The sequence below is a fragment of the Phocoena phocoena genome, chromosome 2 (assembly GCF_963924675.1).
Source record: "Phocoena phocoena chromosome 2, mPhoPho1.1, whole genome shotgun sequence".
NCBI classification, from domain to species: Eukaryota; Metazoa; Chordata; class Mammalia; order Artiodactyla; family Phocoenidae; genus Phocoena; species Phocoena phocoena.
This window is the reverse complement of record NC_089220.1, coordinates 12,931,941-12,945,397: the sequence shown is the minus strand read 5'-3', so window position 1 is coordinate 12,945,397 and position 13,457 is coordinate 12,931,941. Positions and strand designations below refer to the sequence as shown.

The following is a 13,457-nucleotide window of genomic DNA, read 5'->3' as shown; positions in this document are numbered from 1 at the left end:
GTCAAACCGCAGGATCCAGGGAGGCCCTGCAGCTCCAGACAGCGCAACCCGGGGCACGGCCCCCAGGAGAGCAGGCGTGGGCCTCACCTTTGGTGGCGTAGGCGTCCGCGGCCATCCGCAACCTGTAAGGGGGGACGCCCGTCAGCGGCCAGTCTTCCAGGCCCACCCGGGCATAAATGTTGAGAGCGGCTTCATAGTCTCCTTCAACATAATCCAACTTGGCCATGATCAGATTGGACTCTTGTAGGAATTCTGACTAGAAGGAAAAGGAGAGAAAAACACATTTTCCTACGATATGATGTGTGATGCTCCCGTGGGGCCCCACGGCTCTGCACAGAAAGACGGGCGTGGGAGCCTTCCTGTTGGTACTGCTCACAGGGGCCCCAGAGCAGAAACAGCCCATGTGGCCAGCAGCTGATGAGGGGGGAGGCAAAATGTGGTCTCGCCGTCCCCCGGAATATTACTCAGCCATCATCAGGAACGAAAAACTGACCCCTGGGACCACACGGGTGAACCTCAAGAACGTGACGCCGAGTGAAAAAGCCCGTCACACAGGCGACATATATTGGCCCGAACGGTCGAGCCTGCTGAGGCAGAAAGCAGACTGGTGTTGCCTAGGGCTGCACGATGGGGGCATGAGAGATGACTGCTAATACCTACAGGTTTACTTCTGGGGAGATGAAAATGTTCTAAAATTGACGTAATGGTTGCACAGCTCCGGAATTGTACACTTTCAATGGATGAATTATATGGCATGTGAATTATACTTCAATAAATCTGCTGTGGGGCTTCCCTGGTGGTGCAGTGGTTGAGAGGCCACCTGCCGATGCAGGGGACGCGGGTTCGGGAGGATCCCACATGCCGCGGAGCGGCTGGGCCCGTGAGCCATGGCCGCTGAGCCTGCGCGTCCGGAGCCTGTGCTCTGCAACAGGAGAGGCCACAACAGTGAGAGGCCCGCGTACCGCAAAAAAAAAAAAAAAAAAAAAAAAAATCTGCTGTAAAACAGGCTCCCCTCAGGCCTCAGGTTTGGGTCAAGAATGGAAGGCGTGCGTTATGAACAAAACACACGAGCACCTGTCTCCGAAAAGGAGGCTCCACGGACATCCTGGTGGGTCCTGCCCACGGCACTGGGGGTATAACACAGACTGTAACCCAAATAACCCAAGGAGAGAGGCTTTCTAAATTGGTGCAAAATTCAGGACTTGCTTTCTTTCCAGGGACAAACTTTTCTCCCTGAGCCGTTCCAGCTTGTTATGGTTACTGACCCAGGTCCTTTCCCAGAGGCTGCAAGTTCTAACTCTGATGGGCTCGTCTTCCTCTCCATGAGGAGAGGCTGGCTTCCCCAGTCCACACCCACCAACCTCATCCTCAGCCCATCCTCGAGCCCTACTCATCACTGGGGAAAGAAGAGGCAACCCAGCCATCTATATAAGGACACAGATTTATCACCCTCTTCTAGGCATTCTCATTGGAACCCCAGGTATACAAAGCCGGAATTTTCAGCTTACAGAAGCACACCATGAAGCTGCGCTATCCTGTAATCTATGGCTGAGACGGAGTGGACGATATGCAGGTAACCAGCCAGAGCACGGCGAAGCCGCTGTTTCAGCCAAGGTGGTCGGCTTCCAGGCAGTCCCTGAAAGGGAGCAGGGGTAGCGCTACAGAGGACATAGAACAGGCAAGAGAATGAAGGGAGCAAAAGGGTTTTAAGAGTGGCCCAAGGGAGTGGCACCAAGGCAAGACGTCAGAATTATATTTGGAAACAGAGAAAGAAATCAAAGCAGACTTAAGAAAAGAGAAAAAGAGCTGTGAAAAGAAAGCATCCACCACAGGGGTTCTCCACCAGGGAAGGGGACAGCGCAGGCTTGGGTATATTGAAAAGGCTTCCTAGGAGATTCCTGTGTCCTCCCTCTTTCCCCAGAACTGAGACCCATAGGCTGAAAAGCAACCTGAAGGGGGAGGAGGAGGGGGAGGGAGTTAGTGTCTGCTGGGCACAGAGCCTCAGTTTGGGGTGATGAAAAGTTTCTGGGGATAGACGGTGGTGACCTGAATACGAATGCACTTAAAACCACTGAACCTAAAAGATGTTTTAAAAATTAAACCGGAAAGAATTTTTAATTAAAAAAAAAAAGGTAAACTTGAAGGGTCAGATGGAAAATATGCAGGAGCTTGAAGAAAATTCCAAGAGTAGAGGCGCAGTATGGATGCACAGTATGGAGAGCCTTGCTGGGCAAGTCGAATCTATGTGCAGAGGAGGAAACAGCTTGGCCGAGGCCCCTGGGCCGTGGGGGAGAGGGGAGCAGCTCCAGCCCGGTGCCATGTTACCTTGCCTGTGACAAGCGCAACTTTCTTGAGTTGAGTCAGAAGCCAGGCCTCCTGACTCCTCGTCCGGGCTCTTTTTGCCACCACACGGCTACCTCGTTCTTGTCTCTCCAGCCTCAGTTCACTTGTGTTTTGTGGGCACCTGTGTCTGCACAGGGCTTTCCCTAGCTCCCAGCTAGGAGACACCCGAACTTAAGGTCAGGAGGAGAGGAAATTTCACATCAGCCGGCGTGAGTGGGTCAATCCACCCAAGCAAGATACGTTCCAAATATGACTTTGGAACACTCTTTATAAGGCAGAGGGAGCTCAAAAATGGCAGCAGGAGAAAAATTCTCTAGGTAGAACCAATAAAATAGCAAAAAACTGACCTGTATCTCGCGCTATCCAGTTATGAAAGAACTTCTACAGCTGAGACTCAGAATGGCCTTGAGCTAAGTACACTTAACAGATAAGAAATGTGAAGCTCAGAGAGCTCAAGTAACTTCCCACGATCACACAGCTTATAAATCCACAACTGGAAAGCAAACTCAGGATTCTAAGTTGAAATTCAATGTTCTTACTACCGCACTGGGTTGTGGAGGATGGAGAGCAAAAACTATGAACATGTGGTAAAATTAAAGGTTAATTTTTCCGGATGAAGGTAGGGGGATTCGAAGTGCAATAGAAACTAGCCAGGTGCCAGGCCTGGAGCAGTGATCTTCAACCTCTCCCCCCAACACAGAGTCTCACCCTTATACCTCCTGGAAGGACACTTGAGTCTGACCAGCTGTCACTATGAGGTCCCCCCACCCTTTCCCATTGATTACGACCCACCAATGTCACCAGAACCATCTTCCTTAAGAACAACTGACATGGAGACAACTGTCCCTAACTCTGAAGAAAAGTGAAAGAAGGAAGGAAGGAAGAAAGGAAGAGCTTTAAAAGTTCACTGAAGACTGCCCTTCCCCAACAGAGAATACATCCGAGATTTTAAAGGGACCCTGAAGAAGCTGGCAGGAGTGCTGGGATGCAGTCAGCTATCTGAACAAGACTGACTTCAGGAAACCAGTTAAGAGCCAGACTTCAGGCAGGGAAGTGTCCAGAAACCAGTAAGTGAGGGGTGGGGAAGGGGGCAGGGGGGAGGGAAGGCAAGGTGAAAAAGATTCAGTGGAGCAAGCGAGGAAAGACGTGAAATGGAGAGGGAAAGCTGAACACAGAGACCAGGAAACAGGGCAGATGAGAAGGGCAGCGCTTAGGGCTTCCTGTGCCATGAGGATTAGGGTCATTGCTCAGGCAGAGGGAAGTTCCTGCCCTGGTTCCCTCCCACACCAAGGTACCAGGCCTGCCGGCGCCAATGTGCACCCGCTCCGGGCCAGAGCTGCCTGGGACATTCACAAGCTGCACATTGCAGGCAGGATATCATGCGGTTTAAGTGACAGTCCTGACTCAATTCTCTCTTCTCAGTGGGACCAAGTGTCAGATTGAGTCCTGGGCCACAGATAACAGCTTTATTCCAAGCACCTGGGGAAGATTAGTGCCATTTCTCAGGATAATGTGTCATTAGAGACTCTCATCAGAGAGAAGCTATTGGTCTGGAAGCCCCACATCAATTGCACAGGGGGTTGGCCTGCTCCTCAGAAGACAAGCCACAGATGTGCTCTGCCCGTCGCCCAGTTCATCCCTGGGCATCCTTCCCGAGCACACGCTGCCCAGAGGAGGTAGAGCCAGCGTATCCCTCTAAGCCCTCATCCCGAGGCCCACGGTACCTTGAGGTTCCCTCGGTCCAGGGCAGCGGTCAGATGCTTGCGGACCTCAGTCATCTGGGGCCTGGGGCCTCGGGGACTGGCCCCCTGCCGCAGGGGGTGTTCCTTCAGGTACTGCTCCAGCTTTGATTCCCCAAGGAGGAGTTCTGCCATGTCATCTACAAAGAACACAGTGAGAAGCTAAATGGGGGTGAGGAATGGTCTGTGTGCTGGGAACTCCCCAAGGACCTCAGGACCATCTTACAGTGAATTCTCTTAATTAGTTAAGAATGTTCCAGAGTATGAAAGCAAAAGGGTGGTAGCTCAAGCATTCATTCCTCTGTCCCATATTTATTGAACTAGAAAGATGGATACTCGTTAATGTGGACAGAGCTCAAGTTCAGTAGAAAACACAAAGTTGTCTTATGATTTATTCAGCATGATCGCTACAAAACACACAAAACCCAATACTCTGTATTTTTCAGAGACAATGCAGTGAAATCTTCTAGCTCTTTTGTGGTCTACGGCTTTATACATGGACATGAGCTGGTAGAAAGTCTTGTGTACTCAGATTCTTAAAACAAGTTTGTGTCAAAATGACCTGAATGCATGCAGTCTGTTTCTGCCGAAGTCAAAGCTCTACAGACATGATATCTGGGAACGTTTGTACGAAGGTTCTGCTCCTAAGAGCGCATTACTTATACTTCTTTGTTAATGTCCGTGTTGGCTTGTTAATTAGAATAAAAACCTCACTCTAAGAGCAGCTCTTTGGAATCCACACATCCAGATTGTTCTGAGTAAACCCGGAACAATTCATACACCAGCCTGAACACAGTCTATTTTTTCTGTGAAGGGACAGAACATAATTGTATGAAAATATAAAAGCAATTTTTAAAGGTCTGGAAGGATATGCCTCAAACCCATGGCAGTAGTTACCACTGGGGTACAGGAAGGAGAACCTCAACGGGGGTTAGTGGCCAATTAGACTTTAGCTTTATCTGTAATGTCCTGGCCCTAGAAAGGAGAACAGGTTTGCCCATTATTTGTGTAATCTAAAATTAACTAAAAAAAAATATCACAGAGGACCCACTGAGATTTTGGGAAGTAGGTCTACCAAAGGCCGAGAGCTGTAACAAGAGCCTTTCCAAGTGCTCTGGTCAGTGACCCAAAGCTGCTGAATCTGTAGTTCTCAGCAGTGCCTCTGTCTGTGCACTGTGGAGCCGAAAATAATCTTTTAGAGATGAGACCGAGGGTCCTGGGAGGAACCAAGCAACACAAAAACAGAGCTGAGTTAGGCTACTGAACACAAGAATTCTTCAGCTGTCCAAGAAGAGAAAGCAATTGCCTACAAGATGAGGAGGTCGTCAGGCTTGCCCCATGGCCGCATCAACACCGAGGGCCGTGAGGCCATGTCGGCACAGAGCCCGGGGATACGGAGCAAAGCCCACATGGACAGGCCAGCCCAAACAGCAGCTTCCTCCCAGAAGCATGAGTCCTTCCTGAGAATGAAATCCAGCTAAAAAAGAAATCCAGGGCTCAGGGATGAAGGACATGTAGGCAGAGGCCTGCAGGCCTACGAGAATTACAAAACAGAACATGACTGTTATAAATTAATATGATGCAAAAACAATAATACATCAAAAACTGGGAGGAACTTCAGGGGCCATGCCCTCATCTTTCAAAACACTGTAATATATGTTTAAACAAAAAAAACAAACATGACTTTAATCTTCCTAAAGCTTTATTGGGGACTTCCCTCCACGATCCCAATGCAGGGGGCCCAGGTTCAATCCCTAGTCACTAGAGAACTACATCCCGTATGCTGCAACTAAGAGCCCATGTGCCGCAACTAAAAGATCCCATATGTCACAACTAAGACCCGGTGCAGCCAAATAAATAAATATTTTTTTAAAAAAAGCTTTACTGGACTCTTTAGGAAATGATTGCCACATGGTGAAGCATTTATTTGGAGCTCAACAATTCCTTCGGATTCAGTTTCTTCCCTCCATGAACACTTACTAACACCTTATTTTCTAATAGTGCACTGCCATCCAATAGAAATATATGCAAGCCACATGTTACTTTAAATTTTGTAGTAGCTATATTAAAAAAGAAACAAGAAACAGGTGAAGTTAATTTTACTAATATATTTTGTTTAACTCAATATATCCAAATATTCTCAGTTTAACCAGTAATCAGTATTTTTTAAGTTATTGAGATATTTTACATTCTTTTTCATATTAATTTTTCTAAATCCATTGTGTACTTTACACTTATAGTACATCTTGATTCAAACCTACCACAATTCAAGGGGTCAGTAGGTACATGTGGCTAGTGGCTACTCTACTAAACAGGAATATGATCACTATTTATAAAAGTGTGTCTATTTCTCTTTAAATCTGTCTATATCCCTACAGAGACATCTAGAATGATTATCACTGGAGGAAACGATAGGAATTTCTGAATGATAATATTTGGGATAATTTTTAAGCTCTCATCTTTAAAGTCTGAATTATTTATATTGAGCAGAATCATTTAATATTACTTTTAGAAAAGATGAACTCTTCTATAAAAATTGGAAATAAATTAAAAAAAAATATATATATATATATATCAGGATATTAATAGTGGTTATTTCCGGGCTTCCCTAGTGGCGCAGTGGTTGAGAGTCCACCTGCCGATGCAGGGGACACGGGTTTGTGCCCCGGTCCGGGAGGATTCCACATGCCACGGAGCGGCTGGGCCCGTGAGCCATGGCCGCTGAGCCTGCACGTCCAGAGCCTGTGCTCCGCAACGGGAGGGGCCACAACAGTGAGAGGCCCGCATACCGCAAAAAAAAAATAGTGGTTATTTCTGAGTGGTAAGACTATCAGTATACTGTGAATTTCTTTTTTGTATACTTTAAGCTTCCAAAAAATAAAATAAAGTAAAATGGGATTCAGAGTCCTAGATTTAAATCTGTTTGTTGCTCTGTGACTTTGGCCCTAGGATTTAACCTCAGCATTTTGGGGGGTAATTTAAGAAAGGCTCTCTGGACACATGAGCCGAGGATTCCTCCCTCCCCATCATTCCACACTACTCCGCATTATTCTGAATTATCCCGCGTCATTCCCCGCCCCGCCAGCTCACCTCCCTGCTGCTGATCTCCTGCCCCTGCATCTGGAAATGGCTGCCCGGGGCAGCATCGCCAGGCCAGCGAGCAGAGGACAATAGATCAGGACCTCTGCTACCTGCTGCATCTTTCTAGCTGTGGGACCAGGGGCATACTGAAGCATCAATTCCCCCGTTTATAAAATGGGAGCAATACTGTGACCATAGCAAGACTGCAGAATAGAGCTAATGAGTTCTTAGTAGGGACTATGCGGTGACCTGGAGTGGCCACACCACTCAGCTGGGCCTTAAAGGTTGAGTAGGATCTGGACTGGCAAACAAGAGAGGGAAGGGTAAACTAGGCTGAGGGAACAGCACAGCATTGGAAAGGTGCAAAGGCAAGCTTCCTTTGCATTGAACAAAGCGGCTGGAGAACAGGGTGTGGTGAGTGAGAAGACCAGCTGGGGTCAGAACTCAGAGACTCACTGGTTCACCCTCCCCCACCTCCCTACCCAGCCCCATCACCATGGGGTGACGCCCAAATCCCTTAGCATGGAACACAGGTCCTGGCCAAGTTCTCCACATGTGCCAGCCAGGTTCACTCCTCCAAGCCTTTGCAAGGCTCTGGGATGCTGAGAACACTGTTGGCTGTTACTGATCTCTAAGCGCTGTGGATCTCCTCCCGGACATGCCCCATCCCAAGCCACCCCCAGCTGTCCCAGAAACCTTGAGCATCCCAATCCCTTCTAGACTATAAGGAGAGGCTTAAAGGAAGAACCTGAGTGTCATTTTTTTTTTTTTTTTTTGCAGTACGCGGGCCTATCACTGTCGTGGCCTCTCCCGTTGCGGAGCACAGGCTCCGGACGCGCAGGCTCAGCGGCCATGGCTCACGGGCCCAGCCCCTCCGCAGTATGTGGGATCTTTCCGGACTGGAGCACGAACCCGTGTCCCCTGCATCGGCAGGTGGACTCAACCACTGCGCCACCAGGGAAGCCCCTGACTGTCATTTATCTTTGAGTCCCAGGGCCGGGCACAACATCTGGCAAAGAGTGACAATAAATGGTGAATTAACTCGATGACAGGCAGAGGCATTTGGGCTACGCCTTCCAGGGTAGGCCTGTCCCTGCCTGTGGCAGAATCTGCCAGTCGCCCCCTAATATTCATTCTCCCCTTCTTCCTTTAGCATTAGAATGCCCAGGTTTCATCGGTGCGCATAGCTTCCCAGGGCCCCTGGGAGCTAGATGCTGCGTGTGACTCAGTTACAGCTGACAGGATACACGCAGCATCTGGGCCAGGGCCTGAGCAGGGATGAGCCTGTCATCCAGTCCCTCTTCATCCCACCCTGCCCGCTGGGATGTGGCTGTGCTGATAGATACTGGCAGCCTGTCCCAGACCACAAGGTGGAAGCCATCTACTGAGGATGGCGAGCAGCAAGACACAAGGACCCTTGGTCTCTAACACCCAGGAGCTGCCACAAGCCCTGGGCGCTGCTTATGGTCAATTGGTACATGAGAGAGAAACACTAACTTTTACCTTGTTCTGCTTAAGTCGCTGTTATGCTGACCTTTGTTACAGTGGCCAAAATCGTATCCTAACTAGATCTCCCAAACACAAAACAGGCTTTCAGTTGAGAAAACTTACCAATGCCCATCCCCAGGTTCACTGCTTTCTAAACAGAACTCTGCAGAACCCAACTGAGGGCTTTGGTAGAACCCCTAGACTCTTCACCTCTCCTCTTTCATTGCTTTTTACTTCCTAGGCTTGCAAAGATGTTTATGTAAACAAGGGGCTGCATAGTTGAAGAGGAGTGTACAAACCACTCCCTAGTGCTGTGTGGGATTCACATCCCTTTGTGTTCACTGATCTCCTAACACTGGGGCAACGCATCAGGGTCTTTTTGTTGTTTGTTTTGTTGGTTTTTTAAATTTATTTATTTTAGGCCGCATTGCGTCTTCGTTGCTGTGCCAGGGCTTTCTCTAGTTGTGGCGAGCGGGGGCTACTCTTCGTTGTGGTGCGTGGGCTTCTCATTGTGGTGGCTTCTCTTGTTGCATAGCATGGGCTCTAGGAGCACGGGCTTCAGTAGTTGTGGCACGCGGGCTCTAAAGCCCAGGCTCAGTAGTTGTGGCTCACGGGCCTAGTTGCTCCGCGGCATGTGGGATCTTCCCGGACCAGGCCTCAAACCTGTGTCCCCTGCTCTGGCAGGCGGATTCTTAACCACTGCGCCACCAGGGAAGTCCACACACCAGAGTCTTGATTCAAGACGTGAAGAGAGCCCAGTGCTCGCAGAGCAGCGGGGTGGGCCCTGGCAGAGGTTCAGCCTAGAGGAAGAATCTCTCCTCAGAATTAGGAGACAACGCCCCTTTTCTCATGGAGATTCTGGTCCTTCAAGACCATTTAACATGGTACAGGCTCTAACAGAGATGCTTGTAGCTCTGGCTGGGAGGAGGAGAAGCAGGAGGAGACAAAACCTTTAGCAAGAGTGTGACAGATATATGCTTTCAAGGAGGAAAATGTGGGGAAGGGCATTCCAGGCAGAAGGAACAGAATATGCAAAGGCATGACATAGACCATCTGCTTGGGGAAACTCCAAGAGCTGAACCATGAAGGGCGTGGAGAGGGAGAGGAGGTAGTCAGGGGAGTTTCCTGTCAGATAGGCAAGGATCAGCTCCTCAGTTCTAAAAGGAGCTGCACATTCTGAATAAAGAGCTTACAATCTAATTTGAAATTTAGCATGGTGGCTACAAAATAATTTTTGAAATTTTTAAAATTTCCAGGCTCTAATTAATCTCCCAAGCAAATTATGTTTTCTTGGCCTCCCTTCAAAAAAGGTGACTTCCCTGCCACTCACTCTCCCAACAAGGAGGACAGAAATCTTAAAAATATCAAGCAGCTTGGGGCTTCCCGGGTGGTGCGGCGGTTAAGAATCCACCTGCCAATGCAGGGGACATGGGTTCGAGCCCTGGTCCAGGAAGATTCCACGTGCTATGGAGCAACTAAGCCCGTGCGCCACAACTACTGAGTCTGCGCTCTAGAGCCCGTGAGCTGCAACTACTGAGCCCACGTGCCACAACTACTGAAAACCGTGCACCTAGAGCCCGTGCTCCGCAACAAAGGGAAGCCACTGCAATGAGAAGCCCGTGCACCACAACCAAGAGTAGCCCCTGCTCACCTAAACTAGAGAAAGCCCATGCACAGCAACTAAGACCCAATGCAGCCAAAAATTAATTAATTATTTTAAAAGATCAAGCAGCTCATGCCAGAGAAATTATGCAGAAGCTGCAAGGCTAGTGATGGAGGGGGCTCCACGGGCGCTGGCCAAGGACCGCACAGCTTCCCAAACAGAATCCACTATCAACAAAAGAAACAGACGTCCCCCACCCCGCTGTCATGGCCCAACCGTGTGTCCCGCTACATGCCGGGACCATGAGGCATAAGGAAATAAGGCACCTCGGGGCACACAAGGAAATGAATTCCCATTGTATTAAAGAATTAAATATAAAAGAGGATCAAAATGTTAAAAATAGACTTTCACTTCCAGCCAAGACGGACCGACTTTACCCTCTCATCTAAAATAAACACAAAAACAAGACAGAATATATGAAAAAAAAAAGAAAAGCAGTTTTCCAGACATTGGACATCAGGCAAGAGAGGAAAGTGACCCCAGAGAACTGGGTAGCAAACAAGGTGCATCTTAAGATCGCCTTGAGATCTTCCCAGTCGCAACACAGAATCCTGCTCCCGAAAGACTTAAATCTGAGTATCTCTTCCTCCACTTGCCTATTCACACCCCCAAGCACACGGGAGAGCATCAAGACTGCAAAGTGGGGCCTTCCCAGGATGGGGAAGCCCAGTAGTACTATGTGAGAAACAGCTTTGGCCTCAGGCAGCCGTGGGCTTGAATCCCTGCTCCTCTATTTCCTAGCTGTGTGGCACTGGACAAGTTACTTAACCTCTCTGAGCCTTAGTTTCCTCACCTTTCGCTACTGTGAGGCGCTGGGATACTGTCCTGGAGCTGGGATTCAAACCCAGATGGCTCCTGCCCCGTCTCCCCAGCAGGTCAGGCACAAACCACGTGGACGTCAGCTCAAAGAGAAGGAGCCCAGCTTCCTTCCCAACCCTGGCCAAGCCGGGACAGGCAGTTTCCAAGTCCCTCTCCTGCTCCACCTGCTGGGATTCTCAGGTGACCAAAGTGAGGGGGGACTCAGGGGCCCAGGGGCTGGATTCAACTTTCCCACGGGCATTTTTGGGGGTTTGAGGTGGCAGAAACCAGCTTCCCAGTGACAAATAGACAGGAAGCCTGAAGCCAGAGACCACTCCCCAGGGCCCTCACCAGGAAGAGTGTGGGGGATTAGTCCCCGGGCAGCGGACTCTGGTCCCCGGTTCATGTCCACAGACAGTCCCATGAGCCTCGCGGCCGGCTCGGCTCTGTGCCCAGGTGGCCCCGGCACCCCCTCCCCCCAGGGAAGGAGGAACTGTGCCCTTTGCCACTTGAAGTGACTGCCCCTTCCTCACAGCCTTCTCCCTTGTGGGATAAACAGCTGACACCCAGAGATGTGATCAGATGGGGAAGAAAAAACTTCGGTTTCTACTCTGTTCAGGGAGTACTTGGTATCAGTATAAAAAATCTCAACTTCTCAGTTTACATGTCAATAGAGAAGCATTAGGTCTATTCAAACCATTCCTGCTGGGGCTCCAATCCAACAGGAAAAAACAAACCCCTACTGAAGGAGGAACTGGTTTGTCCCCTTTGTTCCAGCAAAGACAGTCAGGCTCTCCATTTCCCAGTCTCCGTAGGAACTCTGAATTTCATCCCCTCGTCTCTCTGGCTTCTTGTAAATCACAGGTACCTTAATGTTCGCAGCACTTGGGACCCTCCTGCCTCCCAAAGAGTGTGGACAAGAAAACAGAGACCATCAGATAGTGCTGGGAGAAGTATAAATCGATAGGAGTGTCTACAGAGGGCAACTCAGCAACACCTACAAAACAATGTACCTACCTGTACCATCCGACCCAGAAATTCCAGTTTTAGCAAATTCTCCCATAGATACACGCACTCTTGAGCTCAAAGACATACGTATAGGGATGTTTAGTTTACTACATGCAGCCCTACTGGTAATGGCAAAGGATAGGAACTACGACAGGGGGCCTGTTAAACGAATGACGGTGTACCCCAGGCAATGGGACAGACTGTGTCCATTAAACAAAGGGGACAGATCTAAACACAGCTCCGTGGTAGCCTGGCTGCACAAATGGCCCCAGGTCCTCATGCCTCCCTGAATCCACATGCTTCGTGGCCTTTCCCATTGACCCTGGGCTTGGCCACATGACTTGCTTCAACTGATATGACAGGAGCAAATCTGATGCACACAGAAGCTCAGAAAAGGGCTTATTCACTTCCACTTCCCTCTTGCTTCTCTGCAACCACCATGAGAACATGCTTGGCTGGCCTGGACCTAGGAGGCTGCAAGGTCACGTGCAACAGAGCTGAGCTGTCTCAGGTGAGACCCAGCCAGGTAAGAGCGCCCCGCCAAGGGCAGCAGCATCCCTGAGCTGACCCATGGCTGGCGACCGAGGCAGAAGCAATCTCTGATCAGCCCAGAATCATGAAAAACAATAAAATGTGGTTGTTTTAGGCACTAAGTGTTCCGATGGTTTGTTACAGAGTAATAGATAACAACTCAAAGACAGATACAAAATAGGGAGTGCGGTATGTCACTACTGTGTGTAAAAGCCAAAAACCAACAATATACTTTCTTATAAATGTACAGGTACACAGAGTGTTTCTGAAAGGGCACCCAGGAATGGTCGCTTCAGTGGAAGGGCGCAGGAGGACACGGAGATGATGTAAGGAGGCAGCTACTTTCACTATATGCTCCTTTGCATTATTAGGTCTTAATAACCACGTACATTCGTCACCTAGAAAGTATTAACTGGCTAATTTAAAAGGAAAAAAGATGGCCCGTATTACAGTGTACTCTGAATCTAGAGCAGCTGGTCTGGGCGCCCACAGAGGGCTTCCCACGACGTACTCCACCATCTCAGAACCATGTGAAGATGTTTTAAGTCTGCAGTTACTACTGAGAAACGAGCACCCGCTCTCCCTGGGCCGCCAGCCTCTCACACATACTCTCCAGCCCTCAGCATCCTTCCAAGGCCGTGTCTCACCAGAGGGTGCCTGGACATGCCGTGCCTGCCTCCCTTCTCCTGCCAAAGTTCGAGGCATCGTCTGAGATGCACTTCAGGGTCCACCGGGAGAAGCTTCCTCCGCTCCCTCCGCCTGAGCTAACCACGTACCTCACAGGGCTCTGCACGTGCAGGCACCGG

General features: G+C 49.4%; 1 protein-coding gene across 3 annotated transcripts in view; it reads right to left on the bottom strand.

Moving 5' to 3' along the window:
• TTC7B (tetratricopeptide repeat domain 7B) overlaps window positions 1-13,457 on the bottom strand; it is a 238,998-nt gene that overhangs the window by 211,021 nt on the left and 14,520 nt on the right. For 2 of the 3 annotated variants that reach the window (XM_065871941.1, XM_065871942.1), the window contains exons 2-3: window positions 4,068-4,222; window positions 88-256 (exon numbers count right to left, since the gene is read on the bottom strand). In XM_065871941.1, the coding sequence (XP_065728013.1) occupies window positions 88-256; window positions 4,068-4,222 (324 nt within the window). Of the gene's footprint in view, window positions 1-87; window positions 257-4,067; window positions 4,223-13,457 lie in introns of those variants that run through there. The other variant, XM_065871943.1, reaches the window with a different exon arrangement.